Genomic DNA, 21,697 nt, shown 5'->3' with positions numbered 1-21,697 from the left:
AAACTCGTGTATTAAATAAATTCAATGCACACAGACTGAAGTAGTTTAAGTCTTTGGTTCTTTTTATTGTGATGATTTTGGCTCACATTTAACAAAAACCCACCAATTCACTATCTCAAAATTAGAATACATCATAAGACCAATAAAAAAAACATTTTTAGTGAATTGTTGGCCTTCTGGAAAGTATGTTCATTTACTGTATATGTACTCAGTACTTGGTAGGGGCTCCTTTTGCTTTAATTACTGCCTCAATTCGGCGTGGCATGGAGGTGATCAGTTTGTGGCACTGCTGAGGTGGTATGGAAGCCCAGGTTTCTTTGACAGTGGCCTTCAGCTCATCTGCATTTTTTGGTCTCTCGTTTCTCATTTTCCTCTTGACAATACCCCATAGATTCTCTATGGGGTTCAGGTCTGGTGAGTTTGCTGGCCATTCAAGCACACCAACACCATGGTCATTTAACCAACTTTTGGTGCTTTTGGCAGTGTGGGCAGGTGCCAAATCCTGCTGGAAAATGAAATCAGCATCTTTAAAAAGCTGGTCAGGAGAAGGAAGCATGAAGTGCTCCAAAATTTCTTGGTAAACGGGTGCAGTGACTTTGGTTTTCAAAAAACACAATGGACCAACACCAGCAGATGACATTGCACCCCAAATCATCACAGACTGTGGAAACTTAACACTGGACTTCAAGCAACTTGGGCTATGAGCTTCTCCACCCTTTCTCCAGACTCTAGGACCTTGGTTTCCAAATGAAATACAAAACTTGCTCTCATCTGAAAAGAGGACTTTGGACCACTGGGCAACAGTCCAGTTCTTCTTCTCCTTAGCCCAGGTAAGACCCCTCTGACATTGTCTGTGGTTCAGGAGTGGCTTGACAAGAGGAATACGACAACTGTAGCCAAATTCCTTGACATGTCTGTGTGTGGTGGCTCTTGATGCCTTGACCCCAGCCTCAGTCCATTCCTTGTGAAGTTCGCCCAAATTCTTGAATCGATTTTGCTTGACAATTATAAGGCTGCGGTTCTCTCGGTTGGTTGTGCATCTTTTTCTTCCACACTTTTTCCCTCCACTCAACTTTCTGTTAACATGCTTGGATACAGCACTCTGTGAACAGCCAGCTTCTTTGGCAATGAATGTTTGTGGCTTACCCTCCTTGTGAAGGGTGTCAGTGATTGTCTTCTGGACAACTGTCAGATCAGCAGTCTTCCCCATGATTGTGTAGCCTAGTGAACCAAACTGAGAGACCATTTTGAAGGCTCAGGAAACCTTTGCAGGTGTTTTGAGTTGATTAGCTGATTGGCATGTCACCGTATTCTAATTTTTTGAGATAGTGAATTGGTGGGTTTTTGTTAAATGTGAGCCAAAATCATCACAATTAAAAGAACCAAAGACTTAAACTACTTCAGTCTGTGTGCATTGAATTTATTTAATACACGAGTTTCACAATTTGAGTTGAATTATTGAAATAAATGAACTTTTCCACGACATTCTAATTTATTGAGATGCACCTGTATATAGGTCTTTAAAAATGAAACCGTGAACTTATTAATAAATCACAATGTCTGTGAAGATGTTCATACACTAGTTTTATTAACAAATACCTGCGTCTGCATGGTTAGTAATGAGATTCATAATGAATTTAAAGCTGAACGCTATTCCGACAGTTCGGTTTGGAGAGTGGACTGTCGTACCTTTCCACAGCTCCTGCAGTGATGTTTCCTTCTGATGACGGTGAATGGAGCCTTACATGCAATGCAGGAATTACACGCCTCATCCGGAACCCATTCAGGAGGGTCTAATGAGGGAAGAGCAGAGAATGAGAAAGCAAGCACTAATACACATAAAAACACAGCATGTAGAATATTTTTAATTAGACAAAATATTTCACTACTTTTTGGAATTAGTGAAAATAAAGGAATTATATTTAGAATCAACATTTTGACCCGCATCTTGAGTTAAATTTGTCCACTGAGCTCGTCTCCAAGCATTCTGGGATTGCCTTATGAGTTGCTCACTCTGACAATGAGTTGCAGCAACAAAGTACCCAGAAGTCCTTCATTTTTCAATGATAGTTGGCAATTAATGTAACTGTGACGAGGAGGAGGGCGTGGCCGTGATGGAGCAGGGCCGACGCTGAATCAGCTGATCAGCGGGAGAGCGAGATGAGGGGCAGCCGGAGACGCAGGTTTGAGAGAACAATTTCATGTAAACCAAATAAGTCTCTTCAATGTGTTAGCATATATTCAACATATAGAACAAACATATAGATAGTGTACTGTACTAACCTTCAAACTGTCCCTCTCGAGCTTTGGCAGCAAGTTCTGATGAAGAGATGGTCTCCTGGCAGAGAGCACAGTCCTCCAGTACTGCACTGCCCAGACATGGGCCTGAGGTGCATATCAAACAGCACATTAAACCAGTGATCCCTGACGTCAAGTAATAAATCATGCAGTCGAGCATCCGTACAATTCCGAAATGTGCTTCACTGACCTTTCTTGGGCTTCTCGTTGTCCCCTTGCTCTGATTTTGTAGCCATTACCTCAAACAGAGTCTTTAAGATGCTCCGCAGATCACTGGCATAATTTGTTTGCAACTGATCAGCCACACCTTCAGATATTTGAAATGAATCAGCCACAGTCAGTGCAATTCATAGGTGGTATTTAGAGGTTTTACCATGCACTTAGCAAACACGTTTGACATTCATGTTTTATAATTAATCATTAGTTCTAAATCAGAATTAATCAGAAAAGTTTTGCCTGTGAGCTAACAACTGGTTTTGTCTTTGTTAAAGATGATTATCTTTAAAAAGTGTCTAACAAACTGGAAAATTTACTGTTCTTAAAGGGATAGTTTGCCCAAAAATGAACAAACCCTGATGTCTTCCCTGATGTCTTCCCTAATGAGTATGATTTTCTGTCTTCCGTGGAACAAAAAAAGAAAAGTAGAATGTTCATGCTTCCCTTTTCTATTCAATGATCATGGGCTCCAAACAGGAAAAAACAGCATAATAAAAAAAGCGTAACAGTGGTCCATATGACTCATGCGCAGCTTGAACATCCTGCAAATTAATCCCTTTTGTGTTCCAAGTAAGAACAAGTCATACATGGTTTTGGAACAACATGAGGTTAAATGCTGATGAATTTTCTTTTGAATGACCTTTTCCTTTAAGAAGGGTTTACAAACTCCCTTATTTGATGCACCCAGGTTAGGTCATGTATTCCTCTACCAATCAGCTAATTAATAAATTCAGATCTGTTAACATGCAAATCTGCAGTGCTGGTCAAGTGACTAGAATCCGCTAAGATATCTTGAATTTTTACGATGACCTGGACAACTGAGCACATATTTTCTTGTGTGACATTGTGAAGGCTTTAGTAGACAATGAATTCCTCATGTCATCAGGTGACATACCTGATATGCAGACAAAAAGCCGGTGAATGAGGTCACTACTACTATGGAAACGTGAGCGAATTTTATTGTGAGCAGCGAGTTTGGCGGCCTGTAAAGCCACATGGATCTCCTGGTGATCCAGATCTTCAGACATGTCTGAGCTGGTCAGACTACCTACAGGGCTGAAAGGGAAGAGTATTACATTAAATATTTAACAATAAGAATAATAATGAAAAAATACTCTCTCTTCTTGCTCAAACTTACAAAATGAACATCAGCAACAAAAAGTTATTATGACCAAGTAAATACTTATTAAATAAAAAAAAGAATTCAAATTTGTACTTTTTTTCCCTATTATTTTAAGGTGAATTGTGCAGTTTTATCTGTTCCCAACAGCAAAGGGAACACTATGGGCTTTTTGCAATTATTTACTGGACTCATAGATTAAGTATCGGGCTTGATTTCTACCCAACATTCACATAGGACGTAGAAAGGAAATAAAGAAATAAAATTAAAAAAAAAAAAAACTGTAGTAAATGTGCGTACATATTCGTCCTTAACCCATTAGCCTAAAGTGTTTACCTGGGTGAGTATGAACTTGACAAACTGCATGAAGTGACAGATACACTCTCAACGTCACTGCTGGGGACAGAACTGAGGGGGGACTCCTGAGAACTGCAGCGCACCATTCCACAAAACATGCGGGGGCAACAGATGGAAATGAAAAACAAAAACTCAAAACAATGACAACCTTGATAAAAAAAACCTCATACACAAAAAAAAAGGGCAACAAAACTTTTCAAAAACGGAAATCAAAAAACCCAATTCAATTCATTAGAGAAATTGTTCACCCAGAAATGAACATTCTATCATTATTTACTCACCGGATAATTTTTCCATACCCGACTGTTATTTTATGTGTGTTTTCACCAAAAACACACAAAAATGTGCTATAAATGTATCATTATAGTAGTTCTTAAAACTCATGCAATATATCGCAAGTTTTCTGAAGTCATATATAAGCCATAATAGCTTGGTGTGAGAAACAAACTGAAATTTGAGACGTTACTCACTGATAATTTTCCCTCCCTGCACTTCTCAAACCAAATTTTGCACCTATTGCTCTGGTTTGACATCGTGAAGTTTGGATATGAGACACTGCAGGTGAACATTATCAGTGAATAAAGACTTAATTTTTAGTCTGTTCACAATATCGCTTCAGAAGACTTGGAATATAGCATTTTTATAGTGTTAGTTTTTGTCATTTTTATACTGTAGCTTGACTGGTAGTCACCACAAGCGGCCATTGTATGAAAAAAACAATTTTTCTTTTTTTTTTGTCTTTCAAGAAACAAATAACAACAGTACACTGGTTTGGAATGAGGAAATAATGACAGAATTTTCATTTTTAAGTGAAATATTCCTTTAGAATCATAACAAAAAGGATGAAATCTCACCCTTTTGTAAAGCAATGCAAGCTTTTACACACAAACAAACAAACAAACCTAGAGCTCTTTTTGTTATCTTCTTTGGACTGTTTTCCAAAACCCTCCGATCTCCCTTTTGCTGTATTGTTGGGTTGCATTCGGCATCCTATGTCACGATGGGTGCAGCTAGGTCCTCCCTCCCTTTGTCCCGAGCCTCGATTATCCTGAGCCAGAAGAACTCCTGCCAGGCATTTCTCACAGCTGGGATATGGGGAATAGTCCTGACTGCCACTGTCCTCTATCGCTGGGTTCTGCATGGGACAGTGTGAGGTGAGGTGGCCTTGGGAAGGGGGTAGGGTGAGCGGTAAATGCCCATTGCCCTTCCCTGGGCTGCCAGCAGCAACAGCTGTTTGGATGACAGAGCTTGTGATGGTGAGCTTGTGTTTATCAAACCCCAGCGCCATGCCCCGTCCAGCGGGCTCCATGGCTGCACCGTCATCGGTGTTGTCAACGCATCCGCCTGCACAGCACACACAGGAGTTAAGCAGGCACTGAGTGGCAACTAAAGCCCCGCCCTCAATGGGCTCCAGACCATCTGCTGAATGAGGTAAGTCCACGGCCAAGTCGGACAAGCTTGGAGAGCGTGGGTTAAAAATCACTGTAGCGGACAGTTTCATTCCACCGGTGCGATTGGCGATCTCTTCCGCAGCCTCTACGCAGTTCTCCTCATGCAACATTTCCCAGCCATTTACCGGGGGCGATCGATCAGAGCTCCCTATGGACTGACAGCCAAGATTAGTGGCATCGCTTGATTGACAGACTGTCAACCAACCATTACAGGATGAGTCACTCAAAGGGTCGGGTCTAGAGTGCTCAGGGGATCCGAGGCATACGGTAGGAAGGGGAAGCTTTCCACGGCAAAGCTCGCTGGTTACACGTTCCCCTACAACTCCTCCGGCCTCCAAGTCCTCCATGAAGAACACTCTATCATCATCTTGATAGGAACCTGGGACTCTCCGTGGAGACGCCTGAGTGCTGGAAGCCGCACTGGAACCATCCAAACTGCTTCCTCCGTAGGGTCGAGGCCGGTGGGCCGGAGATTGATTCTGACTCGGAGGGGAAAGCAAAGTGGACATTTCATCCCCCACTTGATGCACCATCATATTGAGCTGCTCTAGCTCTTCATCATCATACTGCATGGAGCAAGCCAAATCTACATCTGTGCCCTTATCCTCCTCTTTGCTTTCACAAGGGGTTTCCTGTAGCCCCTTTCCTCCCTCTTCCTCCTTCCATTCAGTGTCCTCTTTCTGGGTTACACAGAGTGTGATGTCCACTACCTCCTCTTGAACTGCATCATCCTTCTCCATGGTTTCTATCTGGCTCTCAGGACCAGTGGAAGTGTTGGAACCACCAGGAAACTCTCCTTCCTGAGAGATGCAGAGGCTACGCTCCAGCGTCATGAGCTCTTCATCTGTTAGAGTCTGCAGTAGGTCCCTGACATGAGAACACAAACATGTACTTCACAAACCTGCCATGTTGCTCAGTCATTATAGAGTTTATTTTTCAAATCCCAATCCTATAAACCAGCAATTAACAAGTTACTGAAATCAGTGCTAACTACCACCAGTAAGACTTTTTGAATAAAGTGAACAAAAAACAAAAAAAAATAAACAAAAGATATCAAAACAAGAACAAAACCACACACAAAACAAAAACATTCACTATCATGTCATCAAGTTTCACTATAAAACTATGTGCCTGAACCGCACTGAAAATTCTCCAGCTACACCTACAACAGATAATCGCCAAACTGGCAATGTTGTTCAGAGGTTAACATGAATGGCTATGAACAGCACCTTATTTTTCTTAGCAAAGTGCGAAAAGGCCGGAAGAGTTCAGACATGTCCTCTGGTTTGCGGTCCAGGTTGAGAGGCCCTTCAGAGTAGATAACAAGACCACTAATAAGAGAGCATATGACAAGGGATCCCATTACCACATGAGCATGACATATACAATGCGAGGACAATAAACACATGTAGAAAATGAATACTATAGGAGAGATTTAGATGTGGATCATGACATGAAGTGAACAGATGATTAGAGTGACATATCACTTACCAGACAATGGCAAGTCTAGGGATTGTAAACATGAGTGCTGGCTCGTAGTCGTCAATCATGTCTTGTGTAAGATACTCAAGCTTCAGGGCCCTTGAGACAAGAAAAACGTACCACATCTTTTTTATTGACGCTGTGCTTTTCAATATCAACTGATGTTTCATTAACCTTTCCATTTAACCTCGTTTAGCAGTGTATGAATATGTAGGCTACACTTTCTTGGTCTATAAATAGGACGTCCATTTTGATCTGACACTGTAAATATTTCACCTTTCAACTGTCTCACAGAAGAGCACGATCACCTCTTGCTGGATGTAATACTCTTTAGGAGACTTTACAGGCACCATGGCTGACACGTAACTACAGGAAACAGACAGAACCATGATATGATTACATTATTGTACAACAAAAGCTTGGGTAATCAATCAAATTTTAATCATACTTTTGTGTGCAATGTGTTTGATAATACATTAGTACCAATAAAGATAGCATTTATCAAATTATAAACAGCATGAATGCACTCAGGCACTGTACTTTTTGACCAATGAATTTCCATGAGTTTCAGTTGTTTGTGATTAGTGGAAATGGATTTTTAGAAATAATTTTATAGACCTAGCACTCACAAAGGCAAATTCTATCCAGGCAATGAAATATTTTTGATCAGAGCATTACTAGAAAAACATAAAATCACTATAGAAATTACTTTAAAGCCCTCTTAAAAGGAATATTCTGGGTTCAATACAAGTTCAGCTCAATCAACAGCATTTGTGGCATAATGTTGATTACCACAAAAATGTATTTTGACTCGTCCCTCCTTTTCTTTGACAAAAGCCAAAATCGAGGTTACAGTGAGACACATACAATGAAAATGATCCAGGACAATTTTCTGAGGGTTTTAAAAGGCAGAAATGTGAAGCTTAGAATTTTATAAACACACTTAAATTCTTCAGTTAAAACTTGCGTATTATTTGAGCTGTAACATTGTTTAAATTGTTGCTTTTAAGGTTGTTTTAGGGTTAACGCCATTACGTCTTCATGGCACTTTAAAGTTGTGATATTAAATATAACTTTAGACAGAAAAGGTTAGTAAGGGATTTTATCACACTAAAATCATGTTAACACGCATACTGTTTACATCTTGTACCTCTACATGTGAAACAGTTTTTTTACTCTTTATTCTTGAAACAAACAGTTTAATGTTTACAGATTGGCCCCATTCACTTCCATTGTAAGTGCCTCACTGGAACCCATATTTTTGCTTTTTTTTTTTTTTTTTTTAAGAAAAGGAGGGAAAGGGGGCCTGGGTAGCTCAGCGAGTAAAGACGCTGACTACCACCCCTGGAGTCATGAGTTTGAATCCAGGGCATGCTGAGTGACTCCAGCCAGGTCTCCTAAGCAACTAAATTGGCCCGGTTGCTAGGGAGGGTAGAGTCACATGGGGTAACCTCCTCGCGGTCGCTATAATGTGGTTCGCTATCGGTGGGGCCACAGAGAATAACGTGAAGCCTCCACACGCGCTATGTCTCCGCAGTAACGCGCTCAACAAGCCAAGTGATAAGATGCGCGGATTAACGGTCTCAGACGCGGAGGCAACTGAGATTCGTCCTCCGCCACCTGGACTGAGGCGAGTCACTACGCCACCACGAGGACTTAGAGCGCATTGGGAATTGGGCATTCCAAAATTGAGGAGAATATCAAAAAATTACAAAAAGAAAAGGAGGGAAAAGTCTAAATTTATTTTTTTAAGTAATCAACATGTTTCCAGGCCTGGAAATCCAAATTTTAAAATGCCATTTCCTGGTTTTTCATGGCCGTGGGAACCCTGCAGATAAGTGGATGCCAAAAGCAAAAATTATATGCAAAGGTGCCCCATTTCAAGTTACCTGAGCTCAAACTCAGCAAAAAGGCTGTCGAACTGTCGCAAAGCTTCCCTCATGCGGTCGGTGTAGTTGTTGAGATCTCGTAGTGCTTGGTCTCGGGTGATGTTGCGTACTTCCTCTAGGCTGCGGGTGAGGTCTTTGGCCAGAGGCCGCATGGCCATGCTCTCGATTTCACGATTCATGATAATCGATCCTGCAGCCAGACACTGTGAAGAGGACAGATAACAACCATTACTGCCTCTAACAGGTTACAGCCTGAGTCGTGCCCACAAATGATGTGGTTACTTAGCCAAACAGCTTTAATACTCAATTGGTAAAATCTTGTAATTGACTATTGTTTTGCAGTAAAGTCCGGGGGCCTCATTTATAAAACGAATGTATGATCAGATTTGATCCCAAATGTGAGGAATAAATCGGGATTTATAAAGGCAGAAACTGACATGAAAATGTTCTTATGCGTACATCAACTGATAAGCATGCGTACATACATTTTTTGTGCTTATGCTCCAGTGTGCGCTGACTTTTTATTTTATTTTTAATGATGCAAATATGAGTCAGTGACAGACTGAATATATGAATAAATGAGTGAGCACATTTATGTATTCATCACTCAGCCTCTTGTCTGCTGTTGTTGGGGACATAAATAAAAACAAATGATCTGACTAAAATGCTGCATAATCAATTGCAAGAGGGAGCAGAGAATAGCAGGAAAAAAACACGCATGTAGTTTATACAGAACCCAATTGCCATGTAGACTGTGGATATTTCATTATACTGTATATAAAACAGCATGTAAACCTCTTTTTGGAAAGAAGGTAGGTTGATGAATGGAGTGGATTTACAGTAAACGCTGGTCAATAAATGGATTTATTATTGATAATGAAAATGAATAACTGATGAGTTGTTGAAGTCTGCATTAGCCCGGGAGCTGCACTCACTTTTTCAGAAAACCTTGCCAACCGCAAGAACATCCCATATGAATGAATGAATCATTTGCACATGCACTTTTAATGTATTCTGTCTCACCATGTTATGATATTTATGGGTGTTCTGTAGTTGGAGTCCATGCGCTCGTTCATGTGCGCATGTTTTTAAGATGAATTGAGATTTATTAAATGGGATGCATTTAGGAAAATTTGCAAAAATGCAGCTGAAAATTATAAAAGTGCCCTGATATTTAACATGTTGGGATAGAAATGCCCCAGTGGTGAGTTCCTGTTTTTCTGTACTATTCTAGGGTTTATTGCCTTTGCAGTCACTATAGCCTATAGCTGTGAGTTATCTGTATTCGCTGTCTCAGTGGCAAGTGTTGTCAAATGTGTCACTAATATGAAGTTTAATACAAAAACAATTAATCCAGCAGAGCGTTTATTGTGTTATGTCTTATGCATTAATTACAGCTACTTTTCTATTTGATGTTGATCTTGTTATGAACAGCCATAATTTGTTCAGACTGAGAATGTGGGTGAATGAATTGATTAAATTGAAATATTTGCAGTAAATCAAAGACAAGCACTCTGTTGATAGAAAAATGTTCTCATTAGGGTAAAAAATGCCCCTGAAAATCTATTGCTCCTTAATAAAATGTACATTTTTGACACTTAAGTAGTCCATAATCAAGTGCTTTATCATCATGTTCTTTACAAAGACCTTTAGGGAAGATTGTTCTAGAGAGAAGTAGTTAGCATGCCCTACCTCTGCTCCAAACCACAGCTGCCCGGCCAGGTTGTCATGGCGGATCTCTTCTGGGAACTTCACACAGAAGTCTCTGTTGGCTCGGTCTTCAGGTATGCACTCATCCATAATCTGATTTATGATGTTCAATACATTGTCCTGTACAAATAATGAGCAGAGGCAAGATGTAGAATTAGAACAATCCATCACTTAACCCAGTGGTTCCCAAACTTTTTCAATCGAGCCCCCCCTTTACTAATCGAAAAATTTGTTTAAAAACATTACTCCTCCTCTACAGACTCAACAGTCCAGCTGAAATATATCAATCAATTGCACAATTGACACTCAACTGGATTGAAAGCATGCTACAAAATTTTACACTTCATAATATAGCTTGTTTTTTTTTAATGGACTTCTCATCCAATCCCACCATCTCCCTGTGCCTCCCCTGCAGTGCCCTTGGGAGATGCGCCTTACACTTTTGGAACCACTTTTGGACTTAATCATTGTTTAGGTAGATCAGGCATTGCTTTTTGCACAGAAACAAGAATTAAAAATTGGTTTTAACTATTTAAAGTCATTGAAAAATTGGCTCGCATTTCAAGGTGTCATATTTTAATATGTTCCTTGAGGTTCACTTATAATATTAGTAACGTTTTTTGCACATAAATATTAATTTTCCAAATATTCATTTGGAAAAAAATATATACATTTTCCACTCTCATTCTGACCCTTTGTCAGAAACGCTCTGTTTTGGTGCTGCTTCTCCTTTAAGACTTGACAGTTAACGCCCACTGTTCTGATTGGCTGACTACTCTTGACTGACTTGCACTCTGCGTGCCATCTCACAGCACACCACTACTGGGGCAGGCCTACAGAAGTAATAAAGTAAAAAAGTAGTTGTGTTGCTGTGGAGGTGGTCAGATGCAAATGTCTACTACAGTGTGACATCACAAGGTGGAGGAAGTAGACAACAAGTTGTTTTGTCTGCTTTTTTTTAACAAATGCTCTTTTTGCAGTGAGGAGGAAGTTTTGAGTTCTGAAACTTGCATTATGTTTTTATAGTACAATGAAATCTTACATGTGAAAAGATGAAGGAAAATGTTATTCCTCATTTCATTACCCCTTTAAGGGTGAAGTGTAATTTCTGGACCACTAGCATCACCAAACTGAATTACTTTTAACACAGTAGGAACAACATAATAGAATATAATGATTTCTTTCCTGTCAATTTGTTAGTAAAAGGTGAAGTACATAATGCTGCCTTCACATGCTATTGAAATGATCCTACTTCCAAAGTTGTAATTATGAATACGTTGGCGGAAAAAAATAGGAAACATGGAGTACAGGTTCAATCTTGCATATTTCTTGGGGAACTCTTATTCTGACACTGTAATACATGTTAGTCTCTTATACATGCTATTTTCTCAATTTAAAAAAAATGTACAGTATGCCTAATATGGTAACTAATTTACATAAATCTCTGTGCCTGAAATGGCAAGCGATAATAAGGTATCATTCCCTACAGAAACCATATTCTCTGGTCCTCTCCAATATTACACCATTGGCTGATCCAGTGTTTCGGATTGTAGGCGAGGTTTTCAAGTGAAAACAAGCCAATGTTTCTATGTCAGGCTGGTCGGGATGCTCAAATGAACAGAAGAATGTTTTTGTGTTTACACTTTTGGGGAAATCAATGGCAATCTACCCATGACTAACAAATAGTTGTCTCTGCTTATTAACCTAGGATGAAAGTAGCATTTTAACATTGGGGGGAAAACAGAATTTGTTTTAGTAAACTTCACCTTTAAATAAATTTTTTTTTTAAAAGTCAACACAAATATGGTGTGATGGATTCTCAAACATTCCAGAGTGGGGGAAAAAAAAACACCTGATAAAACCGGAGAAATAAGACCAAAGATCACGCACTTGTGAAGCTCTGAAATATAAGATCAGGAGTGACATAAAGTGATTGACCTGGCAGGAGCGGAACTGGTTGACCAGCAAGGTGCACCTCTGAGGGTCTTTTCTGCCATCCAGACTGTCCAGCTCAGTGGCCACCTGGTTCAGTTCCTCATCTGCATAATAGAACTGGGCCAGCAGCTGCGGATCTGACCTCTGTGTGGAGGAAGAAAAAGGCACATGTAAACAGATGGTCATTCTTGATTTAATCAAGGATGAAATGCTCAAACAATGTAGTGATATGTTAGCAAGTATAATGTGTGGCTTGCTCTCTATGGAAAAATTCTACTTCAAATGGCATATCTTGCAACAAAATCCATCCACACACATCAGTAGGGCATGTAAGCTACTGTATGACTTCAGTTTTACTACATTTGCCAATTTCAGAACAGTCCTGTTTACTATTTTTCTACTAAGGGAAACATTGCTAAACAACTACATTATAAGGTTTTCTAAAGACAATGTGATTTGTGCTTGCCTGTGCAAAATTTGCCACTACTATTCCTGGTGCTTTTGGTGGCTTCCAGGGCATTGCTAAATGGTTGCCGAGATGCTCCAAGTGTTTTAGTTCATTGCTATGTGGTTGCTAGGGTGTTCTGGCTGCTAACTAGGTGGTTACTTGCTGGCCCAAGACAAAGGAGCCTATCCCCAAGTCTCTATGGCTCGTGCTCCCTCGTTCAATGTGAGTCAATGGGATTTTGACACCCATTTTACTGTCTGCATATCTCATTCATGCCTGTAGCACAAACGATGTGGGACATTCAAAAGGTTAAAGGAATAGGTTACCCAAAAATGAAAATTCTCTCATCATTTACTCACCCTCATCCCATCTCAGATGTGAATGACTTTCTTCTGCAGAACACAAATTAAGATTTTTAGAAGAATATCTTAGCTCGGTAGGTCCTTACAATGGTAAATAGTGACTTAAATTTGAAGCACCAGAAAGCACATAAAGGCAGAATAAAAGTAATCAATACGACTCCAGAGGTTTAATCAATGTCTTCTGGAGCGATCCAATCGGTTTTGGGTGAGAACACTAAAATATAACTCCTTTTTCACTATAAATCTTGACATCAGCAGTCTCCTTGGCAATCATGATTACAAGCTTGATTACACTTCCTAGTGCCATCTAAGGCTCTGCGCATGTGTCAAGTGCTGGGAAGTGTAATCGAGCTTGAAATCATGATCGTATCTAGAGACTGCAATGGCAAGATGTACAGTAAAAGTTATTTTGGTCTGTTCTCACCCAAAATTGGTTAGATCACCTAAGACATTGATTAAACCATTGGAGTCATATGGATTACTTTTATGCTGCCCTTTTTGTGCTTTTTGGAGCTTTTAGTCACCATTCACTTGCATTGTATGGACCTACAGAGCCGAGATATTCTTCAAAAAATCTGTTTGTGTTCTACAGAAATAAGAAAGAAATTAACATCTGGAATGGCATGAGGGTAAGTAAATTAGATCATTTTAATTTTTGGGTAAACTATCCCTTTAACACTTAGGGGTTTGGTGAAATTCCTAACTTAAAAGGATAGTTTATCCCAAAAAATTAAAATTGTCATCATTTACTCCTCATGTTATCCCAAACCTTTATGATATTCTTTCTTCAACTGAACACAATAGGACATGTTAGGCTGAATGACTGGCTCAGTCACCATTCATTTTTAATGTATGGGGGGAAAAAGCGGTGTCAACATTCTTATTTCTCCTTGTGTTCCATGAATGGGTTTGGACTGACACAAGGGTGCATAATTAACGGAATTGTATCTTTGGGTAAACCAACCCTTTGAGTTGTAATGATAATAGTGACACTTGCCGTACCACTAACAAATGAAACACGTAGCCTAACCTAACAAATATTTGACCTTTTTTATCCAGTTGTGATTGACAGTGTTATAGCATTGGAGTGTGTCCAGATTGGGAAGTCTTTGTGTCCTGGACTGTGGCCGTTTGTAATCTGCACATAAATTTGCCTGGGAAGTGGCACATGCCTGGCACATGGACCAGAGCTGAGTCTAAGCTGATTTGAGCGTGCAGGTCAGCTCATAAGCTCTATGATTCCCATGTATTAAAAAAACAAACCACCAGAGACATAATCAGAAAACAATTTAGCAAACATGGAGCTAAATATTTGTGTGGTGCACACAGTACTGAAAAATGTGTAAGACCTATACTAAACTAATCATTGTAAAGCTGAATGAACATGAGGAATCATGGGTTGAGAGGTTCAACAGGCTTCAAAGTTATAAATGAAAGGTTTATGGTTACAGTTAAGATATCAAATCAGAACAACACTGATAATAATTAAAAAAACCTGCAGTGACAAACATTGACATACTGTGCTTCTAGCTTGGTCCAAATGTGCTGTAGATTTCAACAAACCTTAATTTTTTTCTGTTTTTACTTTATTTATTTTTTGATTCCGTAAGATAGCCATAATTCTATCTTGAAAACAAGCACTGTTTGTTAAGAATATATCCAAGTGAGTCACAGTCAATGAGGCAGAACTGCACCCATGGGCAACGGATGCTTCTTTGGAAACAATTAGTGTTTGCACATCTCATGGGGTACCGTGGGTTTAATCCATCAAAACACTTTCCTGCTGCAACATCCTGTTGTAACATTATTCAGATTTTTTTCATTTGCTTATCGCAGATTATTATTAAAATCTCAGATATCACCCATTGACCTATTTGCAAGACTTTATTCTTTTAGCAATATTCATTTTAACCCTTAAACGCATACCTCAGGTCTTCAGTAACCCGGGACCTCATTCCACCCCCTGTAACTCAGACATTTTTTGGAGTTCTGCCTACACCTCTTTAATATTCCTCAATCTTTCTCTAATAAATAGTGTAACACACACCCAAAAAAAAAGAAAAGAAAAAAAAAATTAATAATAAGTTCACATACACTTTGTTAGTATTTGGTAGGATTGCCTTTAAATTATTTAACTTGGGTCAAACATTTTGGGTAGCCTTCTACAAGCTTCTCACAGTAAGTTGCTGGAATTTTGGCCCATTCCTCCAGACAGAACTGGTGTAGCTGAGTCAAGTTTGTAGGCCTCCTTGCTTGCACACGCTTTTGCAGTTCCGCCCACAAATCGGATTGAGGTCAGGGCTTTGTGATGGCCACTCCAAAACCTTGACTTTGTTGTCCTTAAGCCATTTTGCCACAACTTTGGAGGTATGCTTGGGGTCATTGTCCATTTGGAAGACCCATTTGAGACCGAGCTTTAACTTCCTGACTGATGTCTTGAGATGTTGCTTCAATATAGCCACATAATTTTCCTTCCTCATGATGCCATCTATTTTGTGAAATGCACCAGTCCCTCCTGCAGCAAAGCACCTCCACAACATGATGCTGCCACCCCCATGCTTCACGGTTGGGATGGTGTTCTTCGGCTTGCAAGCCTCATCAAACATAAGTTCAATTTTTGTTTCATCAGACCAGAGGACATTTCTCCAAAAAGTAAGATCTTTGTCCCCATATGCACTTGCGAACTGTAGTCTGGCTTTTTTATGGCAGTTTTGGAGTAGTGGCTTCTTCCTTGCTGAGCAGCCTTTCAGGTTATGTCGATATAGGACTTGTTTTACTGTGGATATAGATACTTGTCTACCTGTTTCCTCAAGCATCTTCACAAGGTCCTTTGCTGTTGTTCTGGGATTGATTTGCACTTTTTGCACCAAACTACGTTCATCTCTAGTTGACAGAATGTGTCTCCTTCCTGAGCAGTATGATGGCTGCATGGTCCCATGATGTTCATACTTGCAAGCTATTGTTTGTAAAGATGAACATGGTATCTTCAGGAATTTTTATACTGCTCCCAAGGATGAACCGGACTTACACCGGTCTTCAATTTTTTTTCTGAGGTCTTGGCTGATTTCTTTTGATTTTCCCATGATGTCAAGCAGAGGCACTGAGTTTGAAGGTAGGCCTTAAAATACATCCACAGGTACACCTCTTATCAGAAGCTAATTGTCTAATTGTCTAAAGGCTTGACTTCATATTCTGGAATTTTAAGGCAGTGTTATGATCTGCACTTGCTTCAATTGGTCAGGTCTAGGCTCAGTAACGTTATACGGCAATAAAATGAATTCAGCTGACTACCTGAATATACTGAATGACCAGGTTATCCCATCAATGGATTTTTTTTCTTCCCTGACGGCACAAGCATATTCCAGGATGACAATGCCAAGATTCATCGGGGTGAAAGAGTGGTTCAGGGAGCATGAAGAATCATTTTCACACATGAATTGGCCACCGCAGAGTCCTGAGCTTAACCCCATTGAAGTCTTTGGGATGTGCTGGAGAAGACTTTACGGAGTGGTTCGACTCTCCCGTCGTCAATACAAGATCTCTGCCAAAAATTAATACAACTCTGGATGGAAATAAATGTTGTGAAGTTGCATAAGGTTGTCGAAACAATGCCACGACGAATGCGCACCGGAATCAAAGCTAAAGGTAGTCAAACACAATATTAGAGTATGTGCCTTTTTTTGGCCAGGCAGTGCATGTGTAGAATGTCACATATGTTTGGTCAAAATTCCCATTCATTTAAGGGTTAATGATTTAAAATTGGTTTCGAAGCTGTTGTAAGATATGTAGTAAATCAATCAGTTGTCCGCTGTAGGCAAAAAATTTGTGTTTCATCATAAAAACTGTTGCAAGTTGTGGTGAAACCTACTAATCGATCCCCAAACATGTGGAAAACACAAACTGCTGACACCAAGAAACTTTGGGGCCCACATGAGAGGCTGTTAAAATCTATATAAGGACGAACCTGTGACAAAACCAATTCAACAGTACATATACAACAGTCTTCACACAGCATATTTAAGAAAGAATATCATTATTATATAGCTGCCAAGCCAGCATAATATCACAGACATGCCACAACGCGACAATGTCCATTCACAATAAAGCAGCGAGTCACCTGAATGACTAAGGGACACCACGGCTGTGTTTCAAAACCTAATAAGCTGCTTCCATGAACAGCATTTTTGAGCATGCCCATATTATAATGGTGCTAAAAATGCTAAGTAGGCAGCTCACATCTTATGACGCCCAAAAATGCCGTCAAGGAAAGGCAGCTCACAACCATATGATGACCAGATGTGCTATCTAGGTAGGCAGCTCACATCATATAATCCCTTATATGCTGTTTAGGGACAACTCACTAGGTTTTGACACACATCCACTGCAAAGCAAAACAATTCAATGAGCGTTTTCACTGAACATTCTAATGTCAAGCTTACCTTTGGCTTATAAAGCCACTTTCGGAAGCGATTCATCATAGGTCACCTCGCCAGTTTCGCCACAGCTACGTGCCAAACCCGATCCCGAACCGGAGCACCTTTAAACCCGCACGCGCGCGCACGCACACACACACACACACACAAACAAACAGGCTCTGTCAGCTAGCGAGCTACGCTAGCGCCTCCTCTTCAACAAAGCCGTGTTGACTGCGATGAACAAAGGCCAAAAACAGACATGGCCAGTGTTAATCCACTGTTAATATTAATTAATCATGGGCTCGGACTCTGCACTTATATCCAACAATGGTGCGGTTGCCTTTGTCCCCAAACACACGGGCTGCTCATGACTAAGCTATTGAGCGTGCGCGCAGTCTGACCGCGGAAGTTGCGCTGCTTGACAGGTCTTACACTCAGGCTGCCAAAGAGTAATTCGCTCAGAAAATATATAGCTGCTTTATAGCTCCTCCTTTTTTTGTTTACATAAATTAAGAAAACAATTTTGAAATGCAAAAATTAATACATTCATTCTTTCTTCTTTTTATTCATTAGTTGTTGTGTACATTTATTTAATTTTTTTGTAGTCCCTCCCCCCCTTTAAATTCTGTCGCATTTTTTCACTTATTAAAATTATTCACATTAATAATATTGTTTTTGTTTGTTTTACTAAATGTCTCCTTTCTGATGGCCAAACAGAACCGGATTCAATACCTGATAACAACCTCTGCGTTTTTACCATAAAGGAGAGCGTGACGTTCAACTAGCATGTTACGACAGTAAGTCACCGTTTGCGGATACCATACAAATGAATGTGCAGAGCCGTAAACTGACACCTACCTGACGCAAAATTGTCCGTAATCTCTACACATACAGTAGTTCACTCCAAAAGGATTGTTTAGTGTAAAGCATGTTGAAGATAAGCGAACAGACGGTCAGCTGTTTCCTCACAAAAGCAGTTCATTCTGCATACTGAATTATACCCTTCACAGACATCCATTCAACAACAACAACAAATACAGCTCGTCAATATACCGCCAGAGACTATTTGATGCCGCGTTTCCTAACATTGTAGCTCATTTTAATAGAAGAGCTCTGGTCGGACTGCCTCCCTGTTACCAAGCAACAACAAAACACTGTCGCTGCAGTTTTGAAGTGTAGTTCTTGCATTTTTATAGAAATCGATAATAAATGTAACCCTTTGCGCATGATTCAAGATATAATTGTGGCACATATTATTTCCAATGTAATTATTTGATTATTTATTTTTTATGTTTTAATATTCTGAATCTACATATGCTCAGTGATAAATCATCCACACTGTCGGACTGCTATTTATTGATCCGTATGTGTGTTTAGTTGGGCTAAAAACAGTGAGAATAAACTACAAAGAACTGGTGAAGGGAGTTACAAGATTCCTGGATGAGTTTCAAGAAGACAAACAATGCATTGACGAGATTACACAGGGTGCTGCCAAGGATATCTTTAAAATAAACTTAATGATTAACATATGTTCATGAGTATGTTCACTTGGTCTAAATGAAATCAGAATATGTTGTCTCTTGTCTTTCAGAACCTTTCCTCTGCTGACCAGCAGTTTATAACTGAGACTTTGTATGGATGTATCACGCTCAAAAGGTTTTTAGACATTGTGATCAACATCTTCTACATTCACCATGGGGAAATTTTACTTAAAGTGGACCGAAACATTTTTATTGGTAAATGCCCTGATTGATGTAGTAGCCTAACAAGTATTACTGTCAGTCTCCATCTGCTTTCTTAAATAGTGCTATAATCTGCAATGACAGTTTATTCCTGCTATAAATAATAGAGCTCCTTAATGTCAAAAATTCACAATATGTGTGCTGAGTGACTCCAGCCAGGTCTCCTAAGCAACCAATTGGCCCGGTTGCTAGGGAGGGTAGAGTAACATGGGGTAACCTCCTCGTGGTCGCTATAATGTGGTTCTCGCTAGGTGCGGCACGTGGTGAGTTGTGCGTGGATGTCGCAGAGAATAGCGTGAAGCCTCCACACGCACTAAGTCTCCACAATGCGCTCAACAAGCCACGTAATAAGATGTATGGATTGACGGTCTCAGACACGGAGGCAACTGATATACGTCCTCCACCACCCGGATTGAGGCATGTCACTATGTCACCACGAGGACTTAGAGCGCATTGGGAATTGGGCATTCCAAACTGGGAAAAAAAGAAATTCATAACTCCCACAATGACATAATATGTTTTGGTTTGGTTTTCTCAGTTCTCTGTTATCTTGCAACATTCTGTCTTGATGACCTGGGAATGGAGCGTTTCAGTAGAATGATCAAGTCTCTAGACGTCTCAAAAATGCACAAAGTAAGCAAAATACATGCAAAGCAGAACCTATACTAAATATAATTTAATTACCCACATTATGGACCAAATGATCTTATTGTACAGAAATAATTCATCATGTTTACACACCTGAAAAAAATCCCTCTTAGGCTGAACTTGATTCCGTCGTGGACAGTGGTTCCATGTGTTTGAAATGAGTTTTCTTAATTTAAAATTACTGTCATCTTAACTCAAATCCTTCATGTAGAGAGAACCTAATTGAATTGGGTAAACCCAACAAAGTTAGACATGTCAAAATAACTCAAATTAATACATTTAATTTATTCATGTACTAGCTAGTGAATAACACTTAATTGTAAACATTACACTCCCTATTGAGTCCCATAGTCCCATAAATTAAGTTCATATGGTTACATGTATTTTTGAGTAATATGAACAAGGGAAGATACTGTAAACATAACAACAGTCAAAGTTTTTTTTTTTTTTTTTTTTGGAATGCAGGGAAGGTTCACCAAAAAATTAAAGTTCTGTCATCATGCAGCCCCCATGTTGTTCTAAGCCCAAATGACTTTGCAGAATTGTGTAGAAAAAGAGCAGCATCAACATTCAGAATTTCTTTTGTGTTTCATGAAAGAAAGAAAGTCATTAGGGGTTGTAACAACATGAGTAGGGGAGTATGTAATGCTGGAATTTAAATTTTTCGAACTAACCCATTAAATTATTATTATTATTATTATTTTTTTTTTTACTTTAAAATTATTTTTTTTTTTACAAGAAACTTAAATCACTGAAAAGTACTAATAAAAGTAAACCCCTAAGAACTGATATTTTTTTACAATGTATTGTACCTTTCCTCATGTTTTCTCTCATGAGAAATTCTCTCATGCAAATTACCTGCTCAGTGTGTCAGTTCCTCAGTTTTTTCTAACGCCAACAAATTCACAACACACATCCAGGCGGTATGGAGTCACATCTATGATGCTGCTATTGTAAAGAGTAACTGGATCACTCCATTGATCGGGTACAATGGTAAAATATATCTGGCTAATACAAATTATTCTGATTTCTGAATCTTTATCACAAATCATAATCAATAACTCCTTGATGAGACATTGTGGCTTTAGCCTTTAAGAATCAGAATGCTTTGAAATTTAAATAGCTCAATCATAGCAGAAATACTGTATATGTCCCACCTCTGAATTATTTATTAGTGTTTGTAAGTCAATACTTTAATTAGGTGTATGGATTAGATGTATGCGTTTATGAATAATTAAATTATTAATGTTGGTATGAATTATATGTGAATTATCTGAAGACTTAGAGGAGATGAAGCACAGTGTATATGTCCTGCTTTAAAGTTAGAGTTCACCTAAAAATGAAAATTCTATAATCATTTACTAACCCACATGCCATCCCAGATGTTTATGACTTTCTTTCTTCAGCAGAACACAAAAGAAGATTTTAAGAAGTATATTTCAGCTCTGTAGGTGACCAGAACTTTGAAGCTCCAAAAACAAATACAGCATAAAATTAATTCATGCGACTCCAGTGGTTAAATCCATGTCTTCAGAAGCGATATGATAAGTGTGGGTGAAAAACAGATCAATATTTAAGTCCTCTTTTTTGTATTAATCTCCACTTTCACCTTATTCTTCTATTT

General features: G+C 39.3%; 1 protein-coding gene across 2 annotated transcripts in view; it reads right to left on the bottom strand.

Annotated features, from left to right (window-relative positions):
* Nucleotides 1-18,113, bottom strand: part of LOC127411306 (lateral signaling target protein 2 homolog) — a 48,924-nt gene extending 30,811 nt beyond the window's left edge. For both annotated transcript variants that reach the window (XM_051646783.1, XM_051646784.1), the window contains exons 1-13: nucleotides 17,708-18,113; nucleotides 12,462-12,602; nucleotides 10,506-10,643; nucleotides 8,814-9,016; nucleotides 7,201-7,290; nucleotides 6,934-7,023; nucleotides 6,672-6,773; nucleotides 4,894-6,309; nucleotides 3,971-4,063; nucleotides 3,410-3,570; nucleotides 2,489-2,605; nucleotides 2,284-2,385; nucleotides 1,690-1,793 (exon numbers count right to left, since the gene is read on the bottom strand). In XM_051646783.1, coding sequence (XP_051502743.1) covers nucleotides 1,690-1,793; nucleotides 2,284-2,385; nucleotides 2,489-2,605; nucleotides 3,410-3,570; nucleotides 3,971-4,063; nucleotides 4,894-6,309; nucleotides 6,672-6,773; nucleotides 6,934-7,023; nucleotides 7,201-7,290; nucleotides 8,814-9,016; nucleotides 10,506-10,643; nucleotides 12,462-12,602; nucleotides 17,708-17,746 — 2,796 coding nt within the window. In that variant the 5' untranslated portion in view covers nucleotides 17,747-18,113. The remainder of the gene's footprint in view (nucleotides 1-1,689; nucleotides 1,794-2,283; nucleotides 2,386-2,488; nucleotides 2,606-3,409; nucleotides 3,571-3,970; nucleotides 4,064-4,893; nucleotides 6,310-6,671; nucleotides 6,774-6,933; nucleotides 7,024-7,200; nucleotides 7,291-8,813; nucleotides 9,017-10,505; nucleotides 10,644-12,461; nucleotides 12,603-17,707) is intronic.
* Nucleotides 18,114-21,697: the final 3,584 nt, after the last annotated feature.

Source organism: Myxocyprinus asiaticus, chromosome 20 (genome assembly GCF_019703515.2).
Source record: "Myxocyprinus asiaticus isolate MX2 ecotype Aquarium Trade chromosome 20, UBuf_Myxa_2, whole genome shotgun sequence".
Lineage (NCBI taxonomy): Eukaryota > Metazoa > Chordata > Actinopteri > Cypriniformes > Catostomidae > Myxocyprinus > Myxocyprinus asiaticus.
This window is presented reverse-complemented; position numbering and strand designations above follow the sequence as displayed.